The sequence below is a fragment of the Xiphophorus hellerii genome, chromosome 13, assembly GCF_003331165.1.
Source record: "Xiphophorus hellerii strain 12219 chromosome 13, Xiphophorus_hellerii-4.1, whole genome shotgun sequence".
NCBI classification, from domain to species: Eukaryota; Metazoa; Chordata; class Actinopteri; order Cyprinodontiformes; family Poeciliidae; genus Xiphophorus; species Xiphophorus hellerii.
Window position 1 is genome coordinate 10,475,268 of NC_045684.1, and position 24,540 is coordinate 10,499,807.

Below are 24,540 nucleotides of genomic sequence, written 5' to 3' on the forward strand. Positions count from 1 at the left end.
TGTACTATACTTGAGTAACTTTATATAAAGTATCATTACTCTTACTTGGGTAAATTTTCAGGATTCTCTTCCACTGAAAGAAAAACAAACACACACCTGCAGTTTTTGTAAAGTTAATAAATTTTTCTGTTAAAAGAAGATGATTTGGAAAAATTTTATTGCCTGATTTTGTTATTTTTCCTGTTACTCATATGATTTACTGACATTTTTGTCCTTAAAACACCACTATGTCCTTAAAATGCCACTTAACTTTGCGTAATCTGTAATTCTTGTAGTATTTATGTGATTATTTCATACTTCCTGTGCCACTGTCCATTATAGCTTGTGAAAGTGACACCTGATTTATTTTAAATGGTGAAACCAACGTATTAAAATAAAAATAGGTCATTACTTTCTGTAACTGTGGACCGGTAAACAATTAAACTGACATAATTTCTTCTGACATAAAAATGAATTAAATGTTAACAAATTTTCACATAATTTTTTTTGTATATGATAGAATTAAATCATTCATTCATTTTATGCAGTTTATTTAGTAATTTGTTTAAATAATCACATTTTGTTTTTAGTATTTCTAGATTTGAATAAAAGGTTAATTAAAAAATAGTACAATGGAATAAAAATGGAAACTTATTCTTAAAAATATTAGAAGTATTTAGTTTGAGGTTATAGTGAGGACCTTATTATTACAGAAATCTTTTTATTTGGGTTTCAATTTTGTTTGTTTTTATTCACTGTATGTATTTTACAGTAGTGGAATCAATAAAACATTTGGGGGAAAAATAGAAAATAACACTGTGGGACATCTGTTGACAAACATTAGAGCCAACGACATTAAAATAGTTTTCAGTTTCATAATTTCAACATTTCGCAATATTTTCAAAAGAAACCAGAACTAAAACACATCTGGGAAAACATCTGGGAAAAGTAATTTAATTTTGACTCAAAACAGAAACTGCTGAGAAACATTTATTTAACCACAAGCACAAAAAAAACAACAACAAAAAAAACAGGACACAAACTGTTTTATAACACTTTATTAGCTTTTTCTGTTTTGAAGCCAGCTTCCTTAACCATCAGAGGAAAACCATCACATGCACCAATTGAAATATTTAGGTTAAATAAGCAAAATAAAAGTCCAAAATCAGCTGAAGTGCATCTGGTGTCTGGGTTGAAACAAAAATCTTCCTCTCATTGACATCCAATCAGGTCCCATTCATAATAAAAACACCAAAAATAAAACCTTTCACAGAGTCCATGTTCATAGACCAATCATGTCACACATTGCACCAAAACAGGCTTCAAACTATCAGATTACATCACATTAATCTTTAAGTCATCTGTAAGAGCTAATCCAGCAGGCACATAAATCCAGATGACATAAAAATCACTTCAAGTCTATTTTTTTTCAGAGCAAACTAACATTTAAAAGACAAATATAGAAGAAACTATAAAATATATCACCTGGAAAATAAAATCTTTTTTTTATTTGTTCTTATTGCATAGATAAGTGATCGTCATCACTCAGAAATGCACACCTGAGTTTTTATTTTCATCTTTTTATATACGTACCGTGCTTTAACATTCACAGCTGTCCCTTAAAATAAATGTTCCCACAGTAAACAACCATGTGCCTCAACCTAAATGAACCGATTCTACATTAAGCAAAGATGCCAAAGTGAATACAACACACCAATAAATCAACAGAGGATAAAAAATTATAGGATTTTTTTGATAAAATGTCGATGATCTCATCACATGGGCAATTTTGGTGAAGATGATTGGCTTCTACCGAGGGCAAGACTCATCTGGAAGACAGAGATGAAAGGAAATTAAAGTGAATCTTTAATAGATATTGAAGTTTTGAATACAATTAGATTTTAAGATGGATTACTCTTCATTAATAAATGACCAATTGTGTCTACAGGAATATACAGGTACAGTTTAACTCTTCTTCTTTCTAATGAGCTTGCCCACATTGCTCACCTGTTACAATGTTTACCTTATTTATTTAGAAAATAAGATCTCTTTGATCTATATTTTCTCCTTCACAACAACCCATTCAAATGTCAGAGGAGTTTAAATAACAGCAAAAACATTCAGGAAGGTAATAAAACATGTTTCTAAAACTCTGATGCTAACTAGCATGCTAAAGGAAGTCATGCTAGCTTGATAGTATGAGGAGATAATTACACTACTTAAAAATTAAAAGTAATAAAATAATGTACTGACAGGCACATAAAATAAAATCTAAAACGATGCTGAGAGCTTTGGTAATGTAGCATTCCTCTGACATTTTTAGGAAAATGATTGCTACAATGCTAACTAGCATGTTAAAGTAAAACTCACTTGAGATATATTTTTTTACCCAGTTAAAACGTTGATTATAAAAATAAAAGGGAAGTTATCCGAGGTGTTAATAAACTGTAATAAAGAGGGATTAAAACATTGTTTTGACCTTTTGGGGCAACAGAATTTCTCTCAGATCTTTGGTGAACAGATAGCTACAATGCTACATAGCATGTCAAAGGTAGGCTAATGTAGGAAGATGTTTTGAGTCACTTATAAACATTTTTTCTGAATGAGTAAAAACTCTAAATGATAAGGAATACAATGTAGGGAGAAGCATTAAAAGTAAATCAAAGACAGACGGAGACCTTTAATAGCAAAAACAATTCTAGCAAGCAGATCCAACTATGCTGATGAAAATGAACCTGGTCATTTTTTCACTTTAAATGATCTTACTAACCAATTTTATAACGAATAATAACCTTTTAAAGGCATTGGAGGAATTAACAGCATATGAAGAATTAACAAACTGAAAACTACAATGCTAGCTAGCATGCTAAAAAAGTCCAAATACTTGCAAAAGCAACTGGTGCTTTCAACAGAAACAAATTTTAAAGCAGTGGCTTTATGCAATTTGGTGAATATTCATAAGGATGTCTTTGCAAAAAAAACAACTATATGTCACAACTATGTTTAAACAGTAAACAATTTAGCAGCATGTTTTATTCAAAGTGGACGTATTTACGTTGTGCATTTCTGCTAATCACTCAAAGCTTTTTATATTAAAGCCACATTCACCGAATTGCACATGTATTCAAACACATACAGGTCTGTAAAAAATGAAGAGCCCATTGCACTGAACTCCTGGTTATTCCAAAAAATATTGATTTCTGAACTCTTCCTGAGTTAAAACATTATTATTGTTGTTTCTAAATGCATGTAAACTTGTTTTCTTTGTATTATTTGAGGTCTGAAAGCTCTGAATTTTGACCATTTCTCATTTTCTGCAAATAAATACAAAATTCTTTACTTGGACCTTCAGAGACATGTTGTCAGTAGTTCATGGAATAAAAGAACAATGTTAATTTTACTCAAACATAGTCCTGTAAAACATAAAATTAAAGAAACGGATCATTTTATTTGGTCTTTTACATTTTTCCAGAGCTGTATATGCAGATCAGCAGGCAAAATGTGGTAAAGTGCCTAGAAACAAGGGTGAACATGAAGCTGGAGTCGAACCCACAACTTTCAGATTGGAAGAGAAGTCAGTTCAGGTTAAAGGTCAATAGTACAAATAAATGAGGTAGTGGTGAGGATTTATGGCTATAAAACATTTGTTTGCTGTTTTTTCCAATGTGATTTATAATCTCTATCTCAGGGGTGTCCAAACTTTTTGTCACATGGGCCAAAATTGTTGACTGGACAAAAAAAAAAAGAAAAATCCTAACCTAAATTAAAGTAACCCATTTTTTTTCCCAAATGAATTTCTATTGTAGATCCAAAAGGTGAAAATGATTTTTATGACAGTGTAGTACGGCCATTGATAATAATAAAAATTAAATTAAATTAAAGGTGGAGTAAATTTCCACCAAAGACTTCAGAAATTTAATTATTAATCTCAGACATTTTCTAAAAAAAATTGGAAATTGTTTGAAAAGTCAAAAAAGTGTTTTTTTGAAATTTTGAAATTTTCAAGTTTTTTAAGGAAAATTTCTGAGATTAATGTCAAAATGTATGAGTTTTTTTCTCTACAATTACCCTGTTGTACTTTCTGCATATTTGCTGTATTAAAAGACATCTAGTTTTCAGTTTCTTTTGGGTTAGATTAATTAATTTTATTTTCAGAAATAATAAAAGAATTTGGGTCACTTTCTTTCAAAACACTTGCTATATTTAGCCAAGTTTAATAAAAAAAAAAAGCTGCAGCCAATGTGGCTTTTACCCTGATTACAAATTAAAACTCTAAATTTGTATAATTTTTTAAATAGTTATTGGGGCCACAAAAGTCAGCTCATGGGCCACGAATGGCCCCCAGGCCATACTTTGGCTACCTGTGCTTTACCTGTAGCTTCACCAAGAAAAACCCTTCATTTTGACTGAAACATCAACTTTTTAAAATGAATGAAATCAAACACTATAGATAGATAATTTCTCAGGACGTCTGTAAGACATGCAGGAAACATTCATTAAACTTTATGTCTTCGGAGACGGGGGTGACACTGACCCACTCTCAGGCGAGGTCCTGTCGCAGTCCCTGTGCTCTTCGTGCTTTTCAGCACAACTCCTCCTCCTCCTCCCTCACCTTCGCCATCGTCCTTGTGTGCCTCCTTCTCCTTTTTCTCAAGGTCATAAGGGAGCGGGCTCAACGTCAGCATGAAGGTCTCTGAAGGATACTCACACACCTGCTCCAGCTGGTCTTCATCAAAACACACCTTCCCCTGCAAAAGACAACACAATTTGGTTTTATTGTAATACACTAAAAATAAATGAGTGACGTCGCACTGTAAAACACTTGAGCTGCATTTAGTTGTGTCTACTAACTTCTGCTCTTTAAGTCAAATAAATTTTGTGACTTTTAGATTTTGAACCTAAATGTGTGAGTTAGTGACAGATAAACTTTCAGTACAGTAAGTTGTGTTAACTTTTCATTTATCTTTTAGGTTAGCACTTAAAAAAACTGAAAGAAGAAAAAGACAGGAGTGGGAACTATTTCCCAGAATGCTTAGCGGCATAATTTTAAATTTTACTTAGCTGTTCAGAAATAGTGTAAATGTTAATGAGACTCCTGACTTATTGAGGACAAAAACATTTTCACTAAGAGACATGATGGGTTTTACAGCATTTTTCCCTTTATAAATTAAATTAACATTTGACAACCCCTTTAAAAAAATAAAAACACAGAAACTTGTTTTTTTCATACACTGTAAAACATTTGAAGGTGATTTTACTTGAAAATGAAAGTCCACCTGCCGCCTCAAAAATGCAATTTAAGTAAACAATTAAATTGTTTTGGTTTAAACTCAGAAATTAAAGTTCATGAAGTTGATTTAACGACAAGAGACAAGTTGTCTAAACATTGTTTTTTAAGTTCATTCATCTTGAATTGCGAGTTTTAACTTAATGATGCAATTTAAACCAAATAATTATTTCACAATGTGCAACAAAAACCTTCCCTCACCAAGTCAATATCACGTTAAAATAGCTACTTATTTTACTTTAGAATAACTTAAATGCATGAGTAAAATTTCTGATCTGATAATTAATTTTATTAATCATCACAATAAATTCTGCTCATAAACATTTAGTGTGAACAGGACATTATCCTCAAGCATTAAAATAAACATTTGCCTTCATAAAACACAAGAATCAGATCAATGTAACGCATTTCCGTCTCAGGATACAAAAACATGCCGCTAAGCATTCTGGGAAATAGTTCCCACTCCTGTCTTTTCCTTCTTTCAGTTTTTTCAAGTGCTAACCTAAAAACTCTAGTTTATTCAGTTCTTGGAGGTTTGAGGAAATTAACAAAAAGTTAACACAACTTAATACTGGAAGTTTATCTTTCACAAACTCACACAAAATCTAGAACTTCCTAAATTTATTTGACTTAAAGAGCAGAACTAAATGTTTTACTTGGTGTGAAAGCTTAAAATTCTTGCAAACGTCACCTATTGTGGAAAAATGTTTCTAACTGAAAGCAAACGGCTTCAAGCTCGGCCTATTTCCTCTTAGACATGCTAACTTCAACCTGCAAAGACAGACTGGGTGTAGCTGCTGGAAAAAGTTTCAGTGTGCCTCTGAGAGGCGTTTCCACACACTATGACTGTTAAGCCAACTGACAGCGTGAGGCTTAAAACAGCAGAAACACTCCAAACACCCCATGCAGTCGTTGACTGTAGAGAGGCGCAAATTAGGAAGCAGAAACTGAACGCTAAGTTCTGGTTTTCTCTAAAAAAAAAAAAAAAAAGCCCAGTGGATTTTGTTTACAAAGCAGTCAGTGTAAAAGGAAGCGGTGGCACATCGACAGACTTAATTACAGAAGCTCAGCTCTGATGCCTGGATGGGGCAGTAAGTACATTTAGAAGTGCAGACAAGGTGTGCATGGAGCTGCTTCACCTTGAACTGTGGCCGTCTGAAGTGCAGAGAAGAGCTCTGCTCAAGTGAGGCTGGCCGAGTCAAACTAAGTCACAGAAGGCTAATCCTGCATCCCTGACCCTGATTAACCCAGGCTAACACTGCAGGAGAGCAGAGCCAAAGAAGAAGCCAAGAAGAGGGAAGTTCATGCATTTAAATTCAAAGGCACAACAATGCAAGGCTGAAACTAGCGACAAAGAGTAGCTTTGAGGTCGCCTCCTACACCGACTTCCTTTTGCAAAACAGTCGTGTGACTATGCAGAGGTAAAAAATATTCAAACAATACATGGGACAGAAGAATAAATATTACAGGGACAAAAAAAAATCCCAATGAAGTTTGGCTGCAGGAGTCTATGTTTAGTAATATTACACAAGATCTTAGGTACAAAAGTCCAAGAAAAGACTGAGTCAGTTGAAGCTCAGGCGGTTCACCCTCCTACTGTGGTGTGATGGTGTTGAGGGGGGAGGGAAGGACGCCTGACGTCAAACGGTCTGAAAGGCACCAACGTGAGAGCAGCAGGTGGTCAGAAAATCACTTTGTGGTCATCTCTTACCGCAGCTAAGAGAATAAGTCCTTACAGCCTGAATTACATGACAAAAAGCTAGAAGGTGTTTATATATTCTGTTTCTGCTACATTTGTTTCAGGTGATCAATTAAAAGATAGTTTTGAAATGATTTAATTTATTAAAGGAAAAAAGCAAACCAAGCAGACCTCAACCTATGTGAAAAAGTAATCGCCCTTAAATGTAGTGGTTGAGCCGCAACAACAACCACCAAGAGTTTCAACTGGCATTGAGTCTTTTACATTTCTGTTGACGTTTGCAACTGCATCACTAAATCATTGAAAGAGGCCATGGTAGACCGGAAGTGAGGGATGGGAGTACTGAACTGAGTTTTCCCAAGTTGTTTTTGCCAGTTTAGTCGTGGCTTTTACTTGTTCGAGTCGAGCTAATTTGTCTGTGAACGTAACACACCTGATTGCGGCTCATACACGGCGCTATTTACAAAAGTTGGAAGCAGCTAGCTTAGAAACCGACCGGTACCTCTTCCTTCCTGAGTGTTGATCTAATTACCGGCTTTGCCTGAATTCACACCACATGATTTATGTCACTATGTCATAAACGGCGTTTCCCCTTAAACCGGAGCAGCATTAAAAACACAAAAGACGAGAAGCTAACCAGTTTGTTTTTTCGTACATGCTAGGCTACATGACGGCGCGGCAGTGTTTCCATGGTTACGGCTAGCCGCGTAGCTTCTCCATAATACAATATTTGCTATATTTTAATCATACTTAATTATAAAATAAATTAACGTCAGTCTTATTACCTTGTAAAAAGTGTCGATACAAATCCGCTGTTACACCGAGGGCAGACAGTCATTATTATTAACAGCTGCTAGTCGTTATGATTAACGGCTGCTATCTATCGCCGCCATCTTTCCCCATTAAAAGCTATACAATAAAATGACAAGTTTGGTTTCTATCCTTGTCTGTTTGTGCAGCCGACAGCGCAGCTTGTTGATTTTGATTATTGCATTTGACATAATGTTTGTTGCTGGTTTAATAATGGGTCATTGTATTATGGTTTTATTGCACGATTTATCGGCCAGCCGGTTTATCAGGCAATTTCATTAATTCTGAGAGATCGTGATTGGCATGTAAAGCCAATCTTATCCCCTGATCTTATCTACCTGTGCCAGGTCTAAAAATGTTCTCACTGTTCTCTTCTGCTCTACAGTGAGAGAGGTTTGACTGACAGACCGGCCCACCAGGTCATGTCTGCATGTTTTCAGTTAACAAAGGTCATCCCACCCTTGCCAACTCAGCCACTTTGTTGCTATATTTAGCAACATTTGAGACAAAAAAACATTGGTATCGGCCAAAATCAAAATAGGCAGATCACGTTTTTAAACATCGGTCATCGGCAACCGGCAAAAACTTGGTGCATCATTTCTTTGAAATGCCCTGTTACTGAAATGTGCTATGAAAATAAACTTAACTTGACTTGAAATCATCATTTTAAAACTGATTTTTGCATTTACCCATGTTCTCTTTCCCTTAAATTTGTGCAGTTACGTGACTAAATTTTTAATCTGTAGATAAACATCTGAGTACGAAGACAACCTTAAGTTTTAGTCACAGAGAGTCCTTAAAGAAGTCCTTAAAACAAGAGTTTGGGGATTTAAAAGTGGACTCCACATCTCTTCCGTTTTGTCAACCTTATACTTTTTTTAGAGAAGCTCAGACATCTGAAAGAGGAAACGAGTAAAGACACACAGCGTGACAGGGAGTTTCTGTCAGACCAAAGAAAAAGACTTTAATCTTCTCACAACAGCTATCAACAAATTGCCATCTTGTCTTTACCGCTTCTCAATGCCACCCGAATACCAACCTGATCTTCAAACACTGTCTATTTTCCTCACCAAATCATGCACATCCAACTAAAACTTGGCCGCCTGTCGTCTGAAACACTCGGAGGGACAACATGCTCAAAGACGGACCTGCAGTCTAACGACCCGAAGCCCCCGCTAGGGTCAGAGCCAAGAGCACACAAAGAGTGATTTGTGCGAGAGGCAGCAAAGGCTGACTCAACAGTTACAGGAGGAGGAGGAAGCAGTCTACGGGGGAAATTTCAAGCAGCTTAGAAGTGCTAAAACACCGAAACAGCGACTTGAGTTATCTATAAAAGGCTGGAAATGTCCAAAAAGAGCAAGAGGGATCTTCACAGGATGGTGAAAATATTTACTTTTGACTCTTTCTTGCATTTTCCTACATATGAAAGTAAAAAGAAGAAAGAAGGCTGTTAAATTAACTTTGTACAGTGAATTATTGGTGAAGTAAAGTGTTCCTGTGAAGTGACCCTGCATGAATTCACTCAGAAAATATCGTCATTCAAGCAGGTACACGAAATTAATAAAACTGAAGAAAGGGAAGACATTTTGCCCTTCATTGTGGTTTCCTATGCAGCTTTTCTGCCTCCACTGAAGCCTACACTGCAAAAACACAAAATTTTACCAAGTATTTTTAGTCTAGTTTATAAAGCAAATATCTTTGTACACTTGAAATAAGACAAAACTAACTTAAAAGTAACTTTTTAGAAAGTTATAGGCTTGTTTTAAGCAAACAATTCCTTAATATTGATGAAAAATTACTAGTTCCAATGGCAGATTGTAAAACTTATAACAAAACATTTCTAAGTTAATCTATCAACCAATGAAACGAGCACTTTTTCCATCAATATTAAATAATTATTTACTTAAAATCAGCCTTTATATCTTGCTAAAAAGTTACTTTTAAGTTAGTTTTGTCTTATTTCAAGTGTGCTAGAAACTGGACCGTTGTGTTTTTGCAGTGTAGGCTTCAATCTGCTTTTGTGCCATGGTCAGTGTGTTTATTTAAAACAATAAAACACAAAAAGCAATAAAAGTTAAATGTCGGGAGGGGGAAGTAGAGCACAGGTGGAGCAGGAGATCGCTCCAGGGTTTATGGCTCAGAATCAAGATGTCGTGCTTCATAAGGCTTTAACTGGCTTAGCTCCTTCTCCGTGATAACACTTCTCGATCAAAGGGGATGTTCTCCTAGTGCAGAGGTGTCCAAAGTGTGGCCTGTGGGTCATTTGTGGCCCTTGGTCTGATTTTATGCGGCCCCAAGCTGCAGTTCAAAAATTATACAAATTTGGCCTGTAGATGCAGATAGAGACTTTTAATTTGTAATCAGGGCAAAAATGGTTGCCAACATGATTTTCTTACACGAGAAAATGTAAAATACAACACAAAGTATTCGTCTTTTTCTAACAAAGTTTTAATAAAAGGTTAAGCCAAGTTCATCCAGAGACTTTTATTGAAAAGCTGTACCCCAATCATCTTTTATTCCTTCTTAAGCTTGGCTGAATATAGCTGACATTTTGAAAGAAAAGGACCCAAATCTTTTTAAAAACTGAAAAAATAATGTCAATACAGCAAACATGCAAAATTAAAGTAGTAGTAAGTAGTACATTTCTGCAAAAAATCTCAGAAATTTGTTAGAAAAAAACCCAAACTTTTAGATTAGATTTTACAAAAACATGAAAATTATATCACAAAATTTCTGAGTTTTTGGCAGAAATTTAATCCTGTTTTTCTACCTATAATGGACCTAATACACCATCATAAAAATTGCTTTCAAGTGTTGATTGCTTGATTTTAGGTTGTTTTTTGGGCCTGCGATTACTTTTGAGTCTCCAATTTTGCCCCAATTGGCAAAAAGTTTGGACACCCCTGTCCTAGTGAAAAGGTTTTCTAATTGACAACAAGAGAAGTCAGAAAGTGATAAACTTTGATTTTGGCGAGACTTTAAACTCAAACTCAAATATACTTCTGTATATTTGGGTAAATATACATACCCAAATATGTATATTTGGGTAAATACTTCTGTATATTTGGGTAAATATGGGAGAGAGTGCTGCTCTTCCATTTTATATGACTTAAAGACTAAAACTTACCCTCTTTGGTGTCACTTTACTCTTGACCAGACAGGACCTCTCCAGATTCTGATATCCACCAATCACCTCAATTTCCTCCGCCGTTGGATACTTCTTGGTAGGCTCATCCACAGTGGGGCTCATCGCTTGCTGGGGTGGGACTTTAGCCGACCCTGCTGATGCTGATGCTGGTACCGCTGTTCCGGGCCTCGCCACCGACCCCGTGGGTCCTCCTCCGGCAGGCTTTCTGGGGGTGATTGTGATGGTGGCGCCTCTCTTTACTTGGCCCCCAGAAGCACTCTTGATGGTGAAGAGCTTGGGCAAGGCGCTGGGAGACGGGGAGACGCTGGGGGAGTTGGCAGGAGATGGCGAGCATGGCGAGGAGGCTGGAGTCGGAGCACAGTTTGTAGGTTTCAGGGAGTTGTCAGGTGATTGGGTTCTTGAAAATGAGGAGTTGATGGTGATAGTTTGCTTCTGCTGAGATGTTGGGGAACAAAGATGTTGAGGAGACTTCTTGGGGTTGAGTGCTGGTGTTTCTTCAGCTTCTTTCACCTGCAGCTTTAACTCTCTTTTGGGACTCTGCTGTATTTTTGCTTCTCTTTCCTTTGCAGAAGTATTTGCAGATGACTTCAGCACTTCCTGCTCTTTCAGCTGAAACTGCTCGATCTGTTGCTGTATCGTCTGGACCCCGCGGATGTCGTCACCTGCTTTGCTTTTGCTATCCCCCTGCTGGGAGCTTGAAATAAACGGCTTCACTTTAACAAGGTGTACAGAAGATGGGATGTCTACTGTCCTGTCCCTCAGATATAAGCCAGTTCTTGAGCCAACAGTGTCCAGGTTGTAGATCCGACTCATGGCTGCTAGAGAGTTGGGATGAGGCGGCGAAGGAGAGAGAGATCCTATAGAATCTGTAGAAGTTGTGTATTTCTCCAACTCCTCCTCGGAGAACTCCCTGTCTTCCTCCTCCTCTTCTTCGTCTTCCTCTTCTGCGCTCTCGTATTGGGCCCTGTGCTGCTCCAGGTGCGGCTCTACATGTTTCAGGGGGTCAGCTTCATCCTCGGAAATCTGGGAGCCTTCAGAGGCAGAAGCCGAGCGCTCGCCTGCCACTTCCTCTCTGCTGCTGTCTTGTGAACTGAGGACAGAAACAGGAAGCTGAGGGCTGGTTTTCAACACGCCGACTTCCCGTCTGACGTCATACACACCCGAGCATGTCTGCTCTGCTGCTTCTCCCTTTACACTCTCTGGCTCAGCCGGCCTTGTCTGAACCGCCACAGCTTCCCACTCTTTCTTTACCTCACTTCCTCTCATCTCGTACCTGTCCTCAGCTGCTGGAGCGTCACAGACATCAGCAGCTTCACACCCATCTCCCACCCGGGCCTCTCTTTCTCTTTGCTTATCCAGCTCTCTCTGCCTGATCTTCTCTCGGAGGGACTCGATCCGGCTCAAAGGTTTTCTGATCCTCCAGCTGTCCCTCCTTTCCACCCTCTGACCTCCTTCCCAGTCTTGTCCGTCCGCGCTCCGACACTCGCTGTCTTTTCTCTCCGCCATCTCTTCGGCAACATAAAACACAGTCCTTGGGATTTGTACCTCAAGAGGTGGGATCCTTTTTGGAGATCTAGGAATCTCTCTCTCTGGTCCAGAATGACTTCCTGTTTGAAGATCCTCTTCACGTGCAGCAGAGTAACGTCTTTCCTCCTTATCGTTTATGTAGATAGTTGTGTCCCCTACTTTTTCTATTTTGCTGATAAGATCCTCGTTTTGTTGGGATAAACTGGAGTGCATGAGGTAAGGTCCTTGAGGTCCTGTGCCGCTCCACTCTGGTCCTCGGTGGGGGATCCGATCTGGGACCATGGAGAGCAAACTGGAGCACTCTGTGAAAGCTGAATTATGTTTGCATTGACTGTCAGGAGCTTCACTGGGATTGGGTGACACTTCCAAAGAAGCACCAACATAATCACTTTCAGTTTGCACTTTTCTTTCCAGTCCATCGTCTGCTTCTGAATCTTTTTCCAAACTTTTCTCTTTCCTAGCGTCTCTTTCTGCTCTTGCTCTACCGTCTTGTCTGATTGGCACTCTTCTCGCAAACGATATTCCCTCTGTGTTTTTGACCGATGCCACCGTGAACCCCTTGTCTCCATCAGCGTCCAATACTTTCTCTGCAGCTCTCTTATTGACAGGCTCAACTTTCTTCAGCTCACTTCTATGTTTCTTCCACATTTCTGTATCGTTTTTCTTCTGATTTCCTCCTTTTTCATCCTCAGCTTTTACATTTCTTTGCTTTCCAAAGTGCTCCTTGCAGCTCAGTTTGAGCTTCGCTACCCCTACTACATCCACCCAAGGAGCAGCATTTTTGTCTTGGTGAATCCTCTCTTGACCACCTGCGTCTAATAACCCATTTTCCACAGCACCAATGACTCGATCCGAGAAGCTGAAGGAGCGTTTAGGGATGTTTTTCATCAGCATGTTCTTTCCGTTTGCTTTTCTCTCCTCAGACTGTCGATCATCTTGGTCTCCAGAGTATTTTCTCCTCCCTGATTGGAGGAAGTTATCCGAACTTTTGGAGCGAGATGGAGGCTTTGGATGCTCTCCGAACTTACTGAGCAGCTTGCTGACCCTTCCTCCCTTCTCAATAAACACGTTATCATCACAGCTGTCTCCTCCCTCGTCTTTATTGATCACAGTCGCCTGACCCCAGGGTTTATCCTTCTCTTTTTCTCTCAGCCAGGACATGTCTGATTTTGTATCTCTGGTTAAATCCAAGCTGCTCTTCCCTTCCCCATCCTCTCTAGTCTTTCCTCCCCCTTCTGTCCGCTCTTCGACGCTGACCGACGGCTTGATGATCAGAACTTCAGAAGCTCGGATCTCCGTCACGCTCCCTCCTCCTGCCAGGATCTCCCTCAGGTCCATCTTCATCCCTCTTTTCCCCTGCTGGTCCTCCTCGGACATCTCTCTTTCCGCCTCCCTCCATCTCGCCCGTCTTTCATCGCTGCCTTTTCGGTCCTGTTCGATGATGATGATGTTGTCGGCTCGGATGGTTCGAAGGCAAGGAAGAACCGGTGAAAACTGACCAGATGGTTGAACGACATCTTTTTCCTCCGTCTCTTTTTTCCCCTTAAGGAGCTCCTGCTCTTTCACTGAGTCTTTCCACTGTTGTTTGTCTTTCTCGCATCCTTCTTGGTTGTTCTCCTTTTCTTTTCCTAGACTCTTCTCCCTGCTCTTCTCTTTCTCCCACCCTTCACTCAAATCCCTAAACCTTTCTATTTTCAGCTCGATATCTCGTCCTCTGCTCACCTCCACTTCTTGCGACCTGACGCAGAGTTTTCCCTCCGCCTCATTTGCCGCCTCAAGATCTTTGCCTTTTCTCCACACACTTTGGGTACGAATAAATGGATTCTCGTGGACTGGAACGATGGTTTCCATCGACACCTGGCTTCCAGGTTTGGGCTCTGCATCCAGCCACATCCCAGGATCCGGACTGAGCGATGTCTCACTTCCCAGATTGACCGTAATCGAGCTGTCAGTGTCACTCAGGCAGTCAGAGGGAGTTCTGGCATCCACCTGGAGCAGGCAGATGTCTCTGTCCCTGTCACCTAAACTCTCCTGCTTGGCCTTCCTCCGCTGGATGATCCCTCGTTTCCAGGCGGGCATGCTGGCCAGCTTCTCCTCCTCCTCCTTTTCTCTTTTCTCTCGCTGCTCCTCCTCTCTCCTCTTTCTCTCCAGAAGAAGCTGCTTCCATTCTGGCAGAGAGGAAACAGACATAACAGAAAGAAATGTGCACCTCTTTGGCCAAAGTGGGCGAAACCTCTCTCCCGGGAGATTTAAGGAATTATCTGTAATTAAAAAAAAATAAAAAATTAGCAGAAAATCCAGTTTTGTTTCACTAACATGTCTAATAACGATAAAACATTTTAGTAGTTTGCGATTTTGTTTGGGATTTAAATAACTTTGATTCTGCTTTTGCGAGAAAATACTTACAGACAACGACGTTCGCGCAAAGATTTAGCGGATCCAATGCGCTCCGTTTCGTCTTAATCTCCCCAAGAGCGAATAAATAAAAAAGAAAGAAAGAATCAAGCCTTTAAAACGCTTCGTTTAAAATGCATGCAGTCCCGCGAAGTCACCCGGAAAGTTGACTTTGCCTAAAGGCGCGATCGACGGCCGCTCCGTCCGTCTCCAGCTCCAGAACTGCAGCGCTCTAATCCGATAACTGCAGTCAGTTCCGTCAGGAGAGTTTAGTAGCACACACCATATTGTGGGAACTAAGAAAAGGAGTTTAAAGAGCAGAGCCGTCTGCCCGGCTCCTGACCCCCTCCCTCTGCCCATCTCTCCGCCCGGGAGGACCGACTGGGGAGGATGATGAGGAAGAGGAGGAGGGAGCGGAGCGGCCAGATTTACCAAAGCGCAAATCTACTGCTGGAAGATCAGCTTCACTGGCAGAGGCGGCGCAAAGCTGTAGGAGGCCCTAAGAAGAATTTAATTTTGGGCCCAGACCTGGGGGGCCGTCCACATAAAAATAAATAAAATAAAAATAATAATTAAAAAAAAGATTAACAGGTAGATTTGTACAAAAACAAAAATACTTCCTGAGCGTGCTAAAATTGGGGATGAAACTTTTCTTCTTTTTTAATTGAAATGTGATGAATAAATAAGATGTAAAAGCAAACAGAGATAAATTCTACATCATGTTAACAAGAACAGCATTGTTTAAAAGTTTGATTGTTTTATGGCTTCGAGTCAAAACAGCAAAACTTTTTTTTTTTTTTTTTTTTATAGAAAAAATGACCCAAAATGTTAACTTATTGCCAAAACCTGACTGGTTTTTAGACACATTAGAGACACAGATTGAAGTAGAAAATGTACAACATGTGAATTTTGCATGATACGTCCCACTTATTTTCATCAGGTGGCAGCAGGGAAAGAGCTGAAACCTGCAGGCCGGTCGGCCCTGAGAGCCAGGATTAAAAAAACAACCCACTGATCTGGGGAACAGCTTTGAGTCTGTTACCTTGGTAACCTATTTAGAAATACAGTAAAACATAAAAGTATCTGTGAAAGAGAGAAATAAATGCTTAAAAAAAACAAAAAAAACATCCAAGGTTAATGTATTTAATGTAGAGTACAAAATACTGAAAGTTATGATTGTGGTTCTCTAATTACATCCAGATTATGAGTTTCCTTCTGGCAGAATGTACAAATAAAATTATACATTAAAAAAACTCAGTGTATTCGATGAGTGGCTCTTAAAATGAATTAATATTTAACATCTTTTCACATTGATGTAATTTGGCACTATACAAAAAATCCTAATCTGATTTCTTGAAGTTCTGTTTTTGTGGCCGTTTAGAGTCTGGAGGGCCGCATAAACGGCTTCGGTGGCCCAGATTCGGCCCACGTGCCTCGAGTTTGACACTTGTGGTCTAAATAAAACTATTACAGTACTGTGAATTGAAAGTAGACAAAAGCACTGGTCACCTTGTATAATCCAGACATGAAGTTTTAACTCACTTTGTTCAAGTCAGTCAGAAATATATTCATAGTATCAGAAATGCACCCAGACTTTCTCTTCTTCTTTCATCCAGCACTAATATACAGCGGGAAATCTCATTAAGACACAGTTTTCAAGAATAATTCACCTTTTAAAAACCTACTATGTGGTAAAAACAAATATGTCAGTAGCAGTTGTAACATGAAGGCAGCTTTGGATCCTTTAACCCTCCTTCTCCTTGCTGCCGTTCTGCTCCACGCCGCCGCACTGCGGCTCCGCTAAGAGCCACACCTTGCCTTTAAGCTGGGCGCACAGGTAGGCTAAATCCTGTTTGTCCAGAGAGTGCGCCAGGCCGACGTAGGCCGACAGGGTGCCGGCCAGCAGGAGCCTGTCCAGGGAAAAGGCCGGCAGCAGCCACAGGATGACGGCCAGCTCCAGGCAGACGGGGTGGCGGAGGTGGGACAGCAGGCGCTGAGCCGGAGCTGGTTTCTGGGCCCAAGGGTCCCCCAAACCCAGGCACTCATAATACACCTAGGAGGAGAAGATTTTATCATTATTAGGCCTGCTGCAATAAACAATAAATCAATTAACTGAAGGTCAATGTCAAATGTATTTATATAGCATTTTATAAACGGGTTCAAAACTGCACCAAAGTGCTGCACAAAAACGGTAACACAGTAAAATGAGTGGATGAGAAGGGAGAGAGAGAAAAAAGTAAATAAAGTCCAAATAAAACATCACAACAGAAAAGTTACAGTATCAGCCCTCAATTAAATTCCAACAAATAAAAATTAGTTTTAAAAGCGATTTAAAACGACCCAGACTGCAAGTTCAAGATTTTCCACTTGCATGATTTATCGTTTTTCTACCAAAAACTGGATGATAACAGTCTTCACTCTGAAGCTTTGTTGTCTACTAGCCCTTTTTATTGAAGGACAATTTTATAACTTCATTATTAATTTTAGTTTTTGTTTCTGTTGCTTTGTTTATTCATGTTGGATATTTAAAATATATTTAAAAAACAGCCAAAGTGCTTACAAACCCCCCCCCAAAACATAGAGCTGTTTGGGAACAAGTTAATGTTTTTTGTTGTTTGCAAAATGAGTCGTTTTAAAAACCTCTGTAAAGTTACATTCTACGGGCGCTGCACCGTTTCCTAGCAACCCCAGCGAGCCCCGTTACCTAGCAACTCAACTGAGCTCCAGAACGTTTGGTCAGCTTGTTTTACCACTAATGGGGATCTCAGTAAACATAAACATATGCTCAATAATTTCCTCACCCAAATCAATTAAAAAAAATACACAAAAGTTTCTACTTCTGAAGTCAGAAAAAAGTAATGCTAACACCCAAATGTGTTTTGCTTTATTTTTAGGTAGAATTCAAAATTAAATAAATGCATTTTGTAGTTAGTGTGACGGTATTTTACAATGAAATGTCACATACCAGTAACATAACATGAATTTAACTCATTCAGATCACATTTAAAAACACAAATCTATCCCCTCTTAACTTTCCTACCTGTTTAATACCCAGTAGTTCTGGATAATCAAAAATAACGAGGATGCTGCAGATGATGGCCCAGCAGAGGAAGTGCAACGCAAAGCAGAGCAGAGGGAACCAGACACTCCAGGGTGCATGGCGCACTGACCACAGACAGGGGGCGCCAGTCACTGGCTGCCAGTGATGCATCAGGATCTAACAGAAAGAATAAAAAATTAATACTGAAACATGTGGAAAATATAAATCATATATATCGCCAAAGGATTACTGGATTTGAACTGAGTTTGCATAAACAACACAGAAAAAATAAAAACGATGCAAACTAAATTGATTAAAGTTAAATTGTTTAGACTAGCGACACAAAATAAACATATGACAGAACAAGTGTGCTAAAAACTATGAACAAAAACTTACAAAAAAGAGTTTTAAAAATATTAAACAACTATACATAGACTGGAAATGTTCAAAAGGAGCTTAAAAAAAATGAAACATCAAAAGAAGCAAACGTTTACAAAAAAGATCAGCACAAAAAAAAGGCAAATCAGCACAGCTTACTTAAAGAAACAAAAACTACAAAATGTTTTGTAGTTTTCAACATAATGAACAAAATTATTGTAATGAAAATATGACAAAAAAATATAAAAATCAAAACTAAGAAAATATAATAAAAAACTACAAATAAATAAAAACTACAAATATAATAAAAATAATAAAAAACTAAGAGAGGACATTAAGTCATGCATCAAGATTTTAATTAAAATAAAAATAATAACAAAACTGTAACTCATATGCCTGTACCTAAAATATTCTGAATGGTAACTTATAAATAATTTCTAAAATATTTCTTAAATCTTGGCATCACTACAGGCATTAATATGAATTTTCACAAAATGAAATAAAAGTTGGGATTCAACAAGTTTTTGATCATTAATAAAACAACAGGAAACATGTTCTCTCTGGAAAAAGCTTTATATTTCACTGATTTTGGGAGTGCTGCTGTACCTGGAGGGCGAGTGCAGTAGTGAAGCAGTAAGCTGTCCTGTTCAGGGGCCCCAGCACCGTCTGCAGGGCCCGTTTGACCGGAGCCCAGGCCATCAGGCTGTGCTGGGCAACGAAGAGAGCCAGCAAGGACAGATCCACAACAAGAGCCCAGAGCACAGAACTGTCCTTCAAGGCCACGGGCCAGGGGACGGAGTCTTAGTGGACACAAATCAACCAACAGTCAAGAAAGAGCAGTTATTGAAGTCATTATTTAAATCTAGTTATTGATCGGCAGGGCCAGACTTTAGGAGGGGCTTAGAGGGGCCGTGGCCCAAGTGCCAAACTTTTGGGGGAGGCCTAAAAATGATTTTATTTTTTGTTTTTATAACACTGTGCTTTATATAAAACCCAAAGATGAGTTGAGATAATATTTTGAGATTTTTATGATCCTAAACAATATTCAAGTGTTTAAAAATGATGAAATTATAGTGGATTTCTTTGGGAACAACATACAATAGGAGTACCTATTATTGTACTGCAATTTACATTATAAAATAATTTTTACTTAGTGTATGGGGCACCAAAACTCCTTGTAAACATCCTTGTAAATCGGGCCCTGGTGGCAGGCAATAAAACAGTTTCAATATACAATCAAGGAACAGAAAATAACAAGAATTATGAAGGTAGACTTTAACATTCAATAACATAAAAAAAGAAAAAGTCAGTCAGCGTATGGGGACATTTTAGTTGATGGCAAAAAAATAAATGTTTTATAGTTGCTCAGACTAAATTTCTACAGTGTTGCTGAGCGAAGTGCTTCACAAAAATGACAGATTTTGCTTGTACAGGATGGCACAACTTGCTATTAGGTTTATGAAATAATTATTTTCCACATAGGGCCATTTTGGGTTTGGATAGCTTTTCTCCACAATAAATTAAATAAATTGAAAGGTACATTTTGTAGTCAGGTAGGAAACTCATCTTCACAGCACTGTGAATCATGATGGTCAGTTTTAAATGTGTCTCATTTTGACACTGAGTGAACCAATATTATGTATAATGATTTAAATAACAATCTTTGGTACAAAAATGACTCTGTGTCATTGGAAACTATTAACTTAACTAATACAAAGTTTCACAAGTAGGACACTTTTCGAAAACGACAAAAATTGTACCGCCCAACGTGGGGCTCGAACCCACGACCCTGAGATTAAGAGTCTCATGCTCTACCGACTGAGCTAGCCGGGCGCTGGCTTCACCTCACAAAATTCCGCCATACGTCATACGTACTGCAGAAGTTCTACTGCAGTCGTAACTTTAAATGTTGCAAACAGTTGAATGACTACAAAACCTACACGCCCATCGTGACTGTAAACATCTTCCTCAAGTGATAACTTTTTCTGGCCGCCTCTAGTTTTATGAGAGCTTACCTTGGCAGAGCGTCGTCTCCCCTGTAATGTTATGATAAATGGGTCGGAACGACACGAAGCGAATGAAGTCCGCCCCAGAAATGAACACAAAGAGCAGATTTAAGAGAGAGACCGCGCAGAGAGCCCAGCTACGGGCTGTGACTGACGCCATTTCAATCAGCGCTGCTCTGTCATGTTCACAGTTCCGGGAGAAAACTTGCTGTCAATACGGATTATTAACACACGATGGCGCTGTTGTTCGCATAAGCCTGGCATTTTAATGCCAAACTTGTTTCAGCAGTAATGTTGAGAAGTAAATATTCTGTTATTAAAGGACGGGTTGCATACACAGTATTTAATATCATTTATTAAGTGTTAGTATTCTCTTCCGCAAGTTTATCGCTAACGCAAATCAGAAATGTTATTACAAGTTATTAAAAACTTTTGATGTGCTGAGTTGTGTATGGGGTTCCAAATAGGACAAAAATGTTTTTCTATGTTCAAACGTTTTGTTGGGTTAGTTTATCAGTTAAATAAATGTGGGGCATCTAAGTTATTTACTTTAACTTGCCTAAGTGGAAAACATTAAAAAATATATATGTTTTCTTCATCTGAAACAAAATTAATTCAACCCAAACTTCACTACTTGAGTGAAGAAAATCTAACTCAAGTAGCAGAAACAAACAACCAGAAACAGTAAATCATGACATCATTAACATATATCAAACTAATTACATCTTACAAACAAATATAGAAATCTGTAAATCAGCATCTGGTATCCGCAAATCTGATCATATACAGATTTTACATAACAAGTAAGGTGACATAATATTTTCATCTGGTTCATGCTATCAACCAAATAGTTGCTGATTTAAAATGGTTTTAAATGTGCTATTTACTAACATTTGAAACAAACAAGGAACCTAGTTTGCTTATGCATTGGGCTGGCTGGCTCTGGGTAATTTAAATTTGCAAAGTGGACTCATGAAAAACATGAATTTGAATTCATATTTTCTGCTATGTAACAGAAATAAATGACCAGGAAAAGTGAGAAATCAGAAAACCAAAGATTTTATTTGAATGATACGTTGTATAAAAAATCACAATAATTCCCTCATCTCCATTAAATAAGGCTGACCTCACCGCTGTAGCACTCTACATGATAGTACTTGTTACATGATGCCACTCGAATTGACTCTGCAGATCCCTGGAACGATTGGACAAGGAAAACATGAGTAAAATGAGTAAAGTCTGAAACTCAGGTTCACTGAAGTTGGACTTCACCTCTGTAGGCAGTATCGGCATCCTGCAGGCACCACAGCGGGGAGACTGGACCCTGAAACCACGAAAAAGTCTCAGTGAAACTGAAAATCTCTTTGTTTGGACACGCCCCCGTTCTCATTGTAATCAGAACCAGAACTGGGCTGGGTCTATTGTTGTCGTAATGTCACCTGTGATAGTCGGTGACACAGTAAACCCTGCAGTCTGAGTCCACAGCGAAGGCCTGACCCTGCAGCTCCTGTCTGCAGACCACACAGCGAAAACAGGTCGGGTGGTATGGTTTCCCCCGGGCCTGCAGAACCTGAATGTGTAGCTTCAGTTCTGTTACTCAGAACTTCATGAAGGTTTACAAAGAGCTGAACTCATGCAGGTAAACAAGTAAATGCTTGCCAAATCTGTGATTGAACTTCCGCAACTGTAACAGGTTTCTTCAGATGGGTGAACTCCAGAGAACTGCAAAAAACAAACTAACAAAATAATGAGAACTGGAGCTATTTCATATATTAAGAGCAACCATCAAATCGATACTTACCAAAAAATCATCCTCACAGTAGATGTGTCCTGACACGGTGAAAAACGGCTGTCCTGTGAGCTGTTTGTCTGAAATAAAATACATGAAATAGATCAATATGAGAAAAGTGAACATATCCGTGAAAATGTGATTTCTTTTAAGCTTTATATGTTTTTATATTCTCATTTTATCAAATTTTGAGTCATTAGATCAAGTCAAATCAGCATAAACATAACAAATATGCCTTTTAAAGTATTTTTTCTGTATTTGTTAGTGTAAATATCTTAGTTCACTTGAAATAAAACAAAACAAACATTAGTAGCTTTTCACTAAAATATAGGAGTTTGGCTTCAGTCAATAATTCCTTAACATTGATGAAAAAGCAGATTATTTAACTTATACATAGCACTTTTTCATCAATATGAAGGAATTATTGGCTTAAAACAAGATCCTATATTTTGCTGAAATGTTACTTGTAAGAATTTATTTCGTCTTATTTCAATTTGCACTAAACACTACACCAACAAAAAGTTGTGTTTTTGCAGTGTAGCAACCAGAAAACACCAATCTAATGGCGTTGGTGGGAAATCCAGGCGATTTAAAGTAAAAACCTGTTTCCACATGTCACCAGAACCTGCTGTGTAGTTAATTTATCCAAATTTATTATGAGCATTACATGCAACCAGACTGGTTTTTGTTTTTCATTTTATTATAGACGGTTTATCCAGGTTGGGCTGCAGAGATGTGAACATCCAGAAAGTGTTTACACATAACATCACTTTGTTTACAGACAATTTGGAAGTGGAGTTTAAAATGTAAACCAGGTTGTGTAAATATCTCGAGTCATTCCTCTTGTATTTATATGTAGAGTCCAGCTTTGCTTGTTTGTGGTATAAAATTAGGAGTCAGATTATATTATATTTTAATAAATAATATAGTATTTTATATATTCTTTATGTTCTTTCTGGTCTTGATCTGTATTTATTTGGGGTTTATGAAGAGCTTTCAAAGTTTTCCCAAATAAAATTTTTTGAAAGAATACAATAAAACCTGATTAAATATACAGCTCTGGAAAAAAAGGTCAGTTTCTCTGATTTTACTCTTTATAGGTTCATGTTTGAGTAAAATGAACATCGTTCTTTTATTCAACATGTCTGTCGGAAAAATTATTATCTATGTTCATTTAAATTACGAGTTTATCTGAAAGGTTATGTTTTCATATTATTATACTTTCGTGTTTTTAACTTTGGTTGATTTTCTTTTATGGCACATTATTAACTGTTCTTTGGATGTTTGCTTGGAGATTAGAAACGCTTACACGCTCTTCTTGTTTTATCAAACTGGCTGCTGAAACTGATTTAAACGGGTCAGCCTGGTGCCGTTGTAAGGGTGTAATCACAGGAAGTCCCAGAATAGTCTGTGGTAGAAGACTCTTGCCTGTGTGACTGTGTGAAGAAACCCAAACCCGTTTTTTGTTATCATAAGCTGGCTGAGGACTGAGAGCCGGCGGAGTTGACCCCAGACTGTTGTTTGACTGCGGTTTTAACTGTCTGGCTTCTCTTCAATCTTCTGCAGAAAAGTAACTTGTGTTTTTGGCCGATTACTTGCAGGTTGGGAACTAAAATAGACCCAACAATGTCTCTGAAATTTCAAGCGAAAATTTAGTATTTGCAGAAAATGGGAAATGGAAAAAGACGCAGAGCTTTCAGAGCTCAAATAGTGCAAAGAAAACAAGTTAATAATCATTTAGAAACAACAATACTAATGTTTTAACTCAGAAATCAATATTTGGTGGAATAACCAGGAGGTTTTCAATGGGGTTCAGTGCAGTTCTCTTTATTTTTTCCAGACCTGTATATGTAAAGACACTAGAAATGGTTTAAAACAATATTGTAATTTTCTAAAAACCCTGCATTAAGCATTAATCTGGAAGAGTTAATTCAACTCCTATAGAGTTGAATTGAACAAATATCACTGAATCTCACTAAACAAGTGTTAAATTAACACCGTATTTTTAACACCGACACGGTAAATCTGACACTTTCGGTCTTGCTGAGGTTCCTTAACGTTTATAAACCAGGCGACTCACTGCAGACGCTGCAGGTGAAGCATGTGTTGTGGAATAAATGTCCCATGGCCTTGCAGGCTCCTCCAGCAGCGAACACGGCTTCCCCACATCTAGTGCAGCTTCCTAAAGTCACATCGCACACGACCCAAATGTCAGGTAAAGAACCAAACAGAACAAAGCAGATAAAAATGCAAACCATCATCCTCACCAAAGCAAAGTCTGGGCTCCATGGCTCCTCCAGTGTCTGGTTCTGACAGTCTAAATTTACAGACAGCTGTAAGGGGAGCTGATCTCTGGTTTACTGCTGTTGCCTCTTGGAGGGCAACAAGCTGCAGATGCCCCGACTCCCCGACGGTGGCTGCTCTCTGGGTGGCAACGGACAGCGACAACTGGCAGGAAGAGAGAGAGAGGCGCTTCACAGGAC

The 24,540-nt window shown here is 38.5% G+C and overlaps 3 protein-coding genes and 1 non-coding gene across 4 annotated transcripts; all 4 read right to left on the reverse strand.

Moving 5' to 3' along the window:
* Window positions 1-1,022: 1,022 nt before the first annotated feature.
* Window positions 1,023-15,848, reverse strand: ppp1r18 (protein phosphatase 1, regulatory subunit 18). Its single transcript, XM_032581268.1, has 4 exons — window positions 14,857-15,848; window positions 10,903-14,711; window positions 4,514-4,727; window positions 1,023-1,808 (listed from the first exon to the last, which is right to left on the reverse strand). The coding sequence occupies exons 2-4, from the start codon at window positions 14,638-14,640 to the stop codon at window positions 1,789-1,791; spliced, it is 3,972 nt and encodes a 1,323-aa protein (XP_032437159.1). The 5' UTR covers window positions 14,641-14,711; window positions 14,857-15,848; the 3' UTR covers window positions 1,023-1,788.
* A 125-nt stretch (window positions 15,849-15,973) lies between these two features.
* On the reverse strand, window positions 15,974-20,474 carry nrm (nurim). The gene is made up of 4 exons (XM_032581269.1): window positions 20,278-20,474; window positions 18,869-19,062; window positions 17,885-18,061; window positions 15,974-16,897 (listed from the first exon to the last, which is right to left on the reverse strand). The coding sequence occupies exons 1-4, from the start codon at window positions 20,426-20,428 to the stop codon at window positions 16,589-16,591; spliced, it is 831 nt and encodes a 276-aa protein (XP_032437160.1). The 5' UTR covers window positions 20,429-20,474; the 3' UTR covers window positions 15,974-16,588.
* trnak-cuu (transfer RNA lysine (anticodon CUU)) lies at window positions 20,023-20,095 on the reverse strand. Its single transcript has one exon. It is a non-coding gene; the product is annotated as a tRNA-Lys (tRNA).
* An 834-nt stretch (window positions 20,475-21,308) lies between the features above and the next one.
* On the reverse strand, window positions 21,309-24,495 carry limd1b (LIM domains containing 1b). The gene is made up of 7 exons (XM_032581271.1): window positions 24,325-24,495; window positions 24,138-24,239; window positions 22,070-22,137; window positions 21,928-21,990; window positions 21,708-21,838; window positions 21,541-21,592; window positions 21,309-21,463 (listed from the first exon to the last, which is right to left on the reverse strand). The coding sequence occupies exons 1-7, from the start codon at window positions 24,344-24,346 to the stop codon at window positions 21,380-21,382; spliced, it is 522 nt and encodes a 173-aa protein (XP_032437162.1). The 5' UTR covers window positions 24,347-24,495; the 3' UTR covers window positions 21,309-21,379.
* Between the last annotated feature and the right edge of the window lie 45 nt (window positions 24,496-24,540).

Coding starts and splice junctions, on each gene's coding strand:
- limd1b (XM_032581271.1), bottom strand. CDS start 24,346: ATGGAGCCCAGACTTTGCTTTG. Junction 21,991..22,069: donor ACTGTGAGGATGATTTTTTG/GTAAGTATCGAT, acceptor TGTTTTTTGCAG/TTCTCTGGAGTTCACCCATC. Junction 21,464..21,540: donor TGCCGATACTGCCTACAGAG/GTGAAGTCCAAC, acceptor CAATCGTTCCAG/GGATCTGCAGAGTCAATTCG.
- ppp1r18 (XM_032581268.1), bottom strand. CDS start 14,640: ATGTCTGTTTCCTCTCTGCCAGAATGGAAGCAGCTTCTTCTGGAGAGA. Junction 4,728..10,902: donor GTAAAGTGACACCAAAGAGG/GTAAGTTTTAGT, acceptor TGTCTTTTGCAG/GGGAAGGTGTGTTTTGATGA. Junction 1,809..4,513: donor AGGACCTCGCCTGAGAGTGG/GTCAGTGTCACC, acceptor TCTGTCTTCCAG/ATGAGTCTTGCCCTCGGTAG.
- nrm (XM_032581269.1), bottom strand. CDS start 20,428: ATGGCGTCAGTCACAGCCCGTAGCTGGGCTCTCTGCGCGGTCTCTCTC. Junction 19,063..20,277: donor GGAGACGACGCTCTGCCAAG/GTAAGCTCTCAT, acceptor GTGTCCACTAAG/ACTCCGTCCCCTGGCCCGTG. Junction 18,062..18,868: donor CTACTGCACTCGCCCTCCAG/GTACAGCAGCAC, acceptor TCTTTCTGTTAG/ATCCTGATGCATCACTGGCA.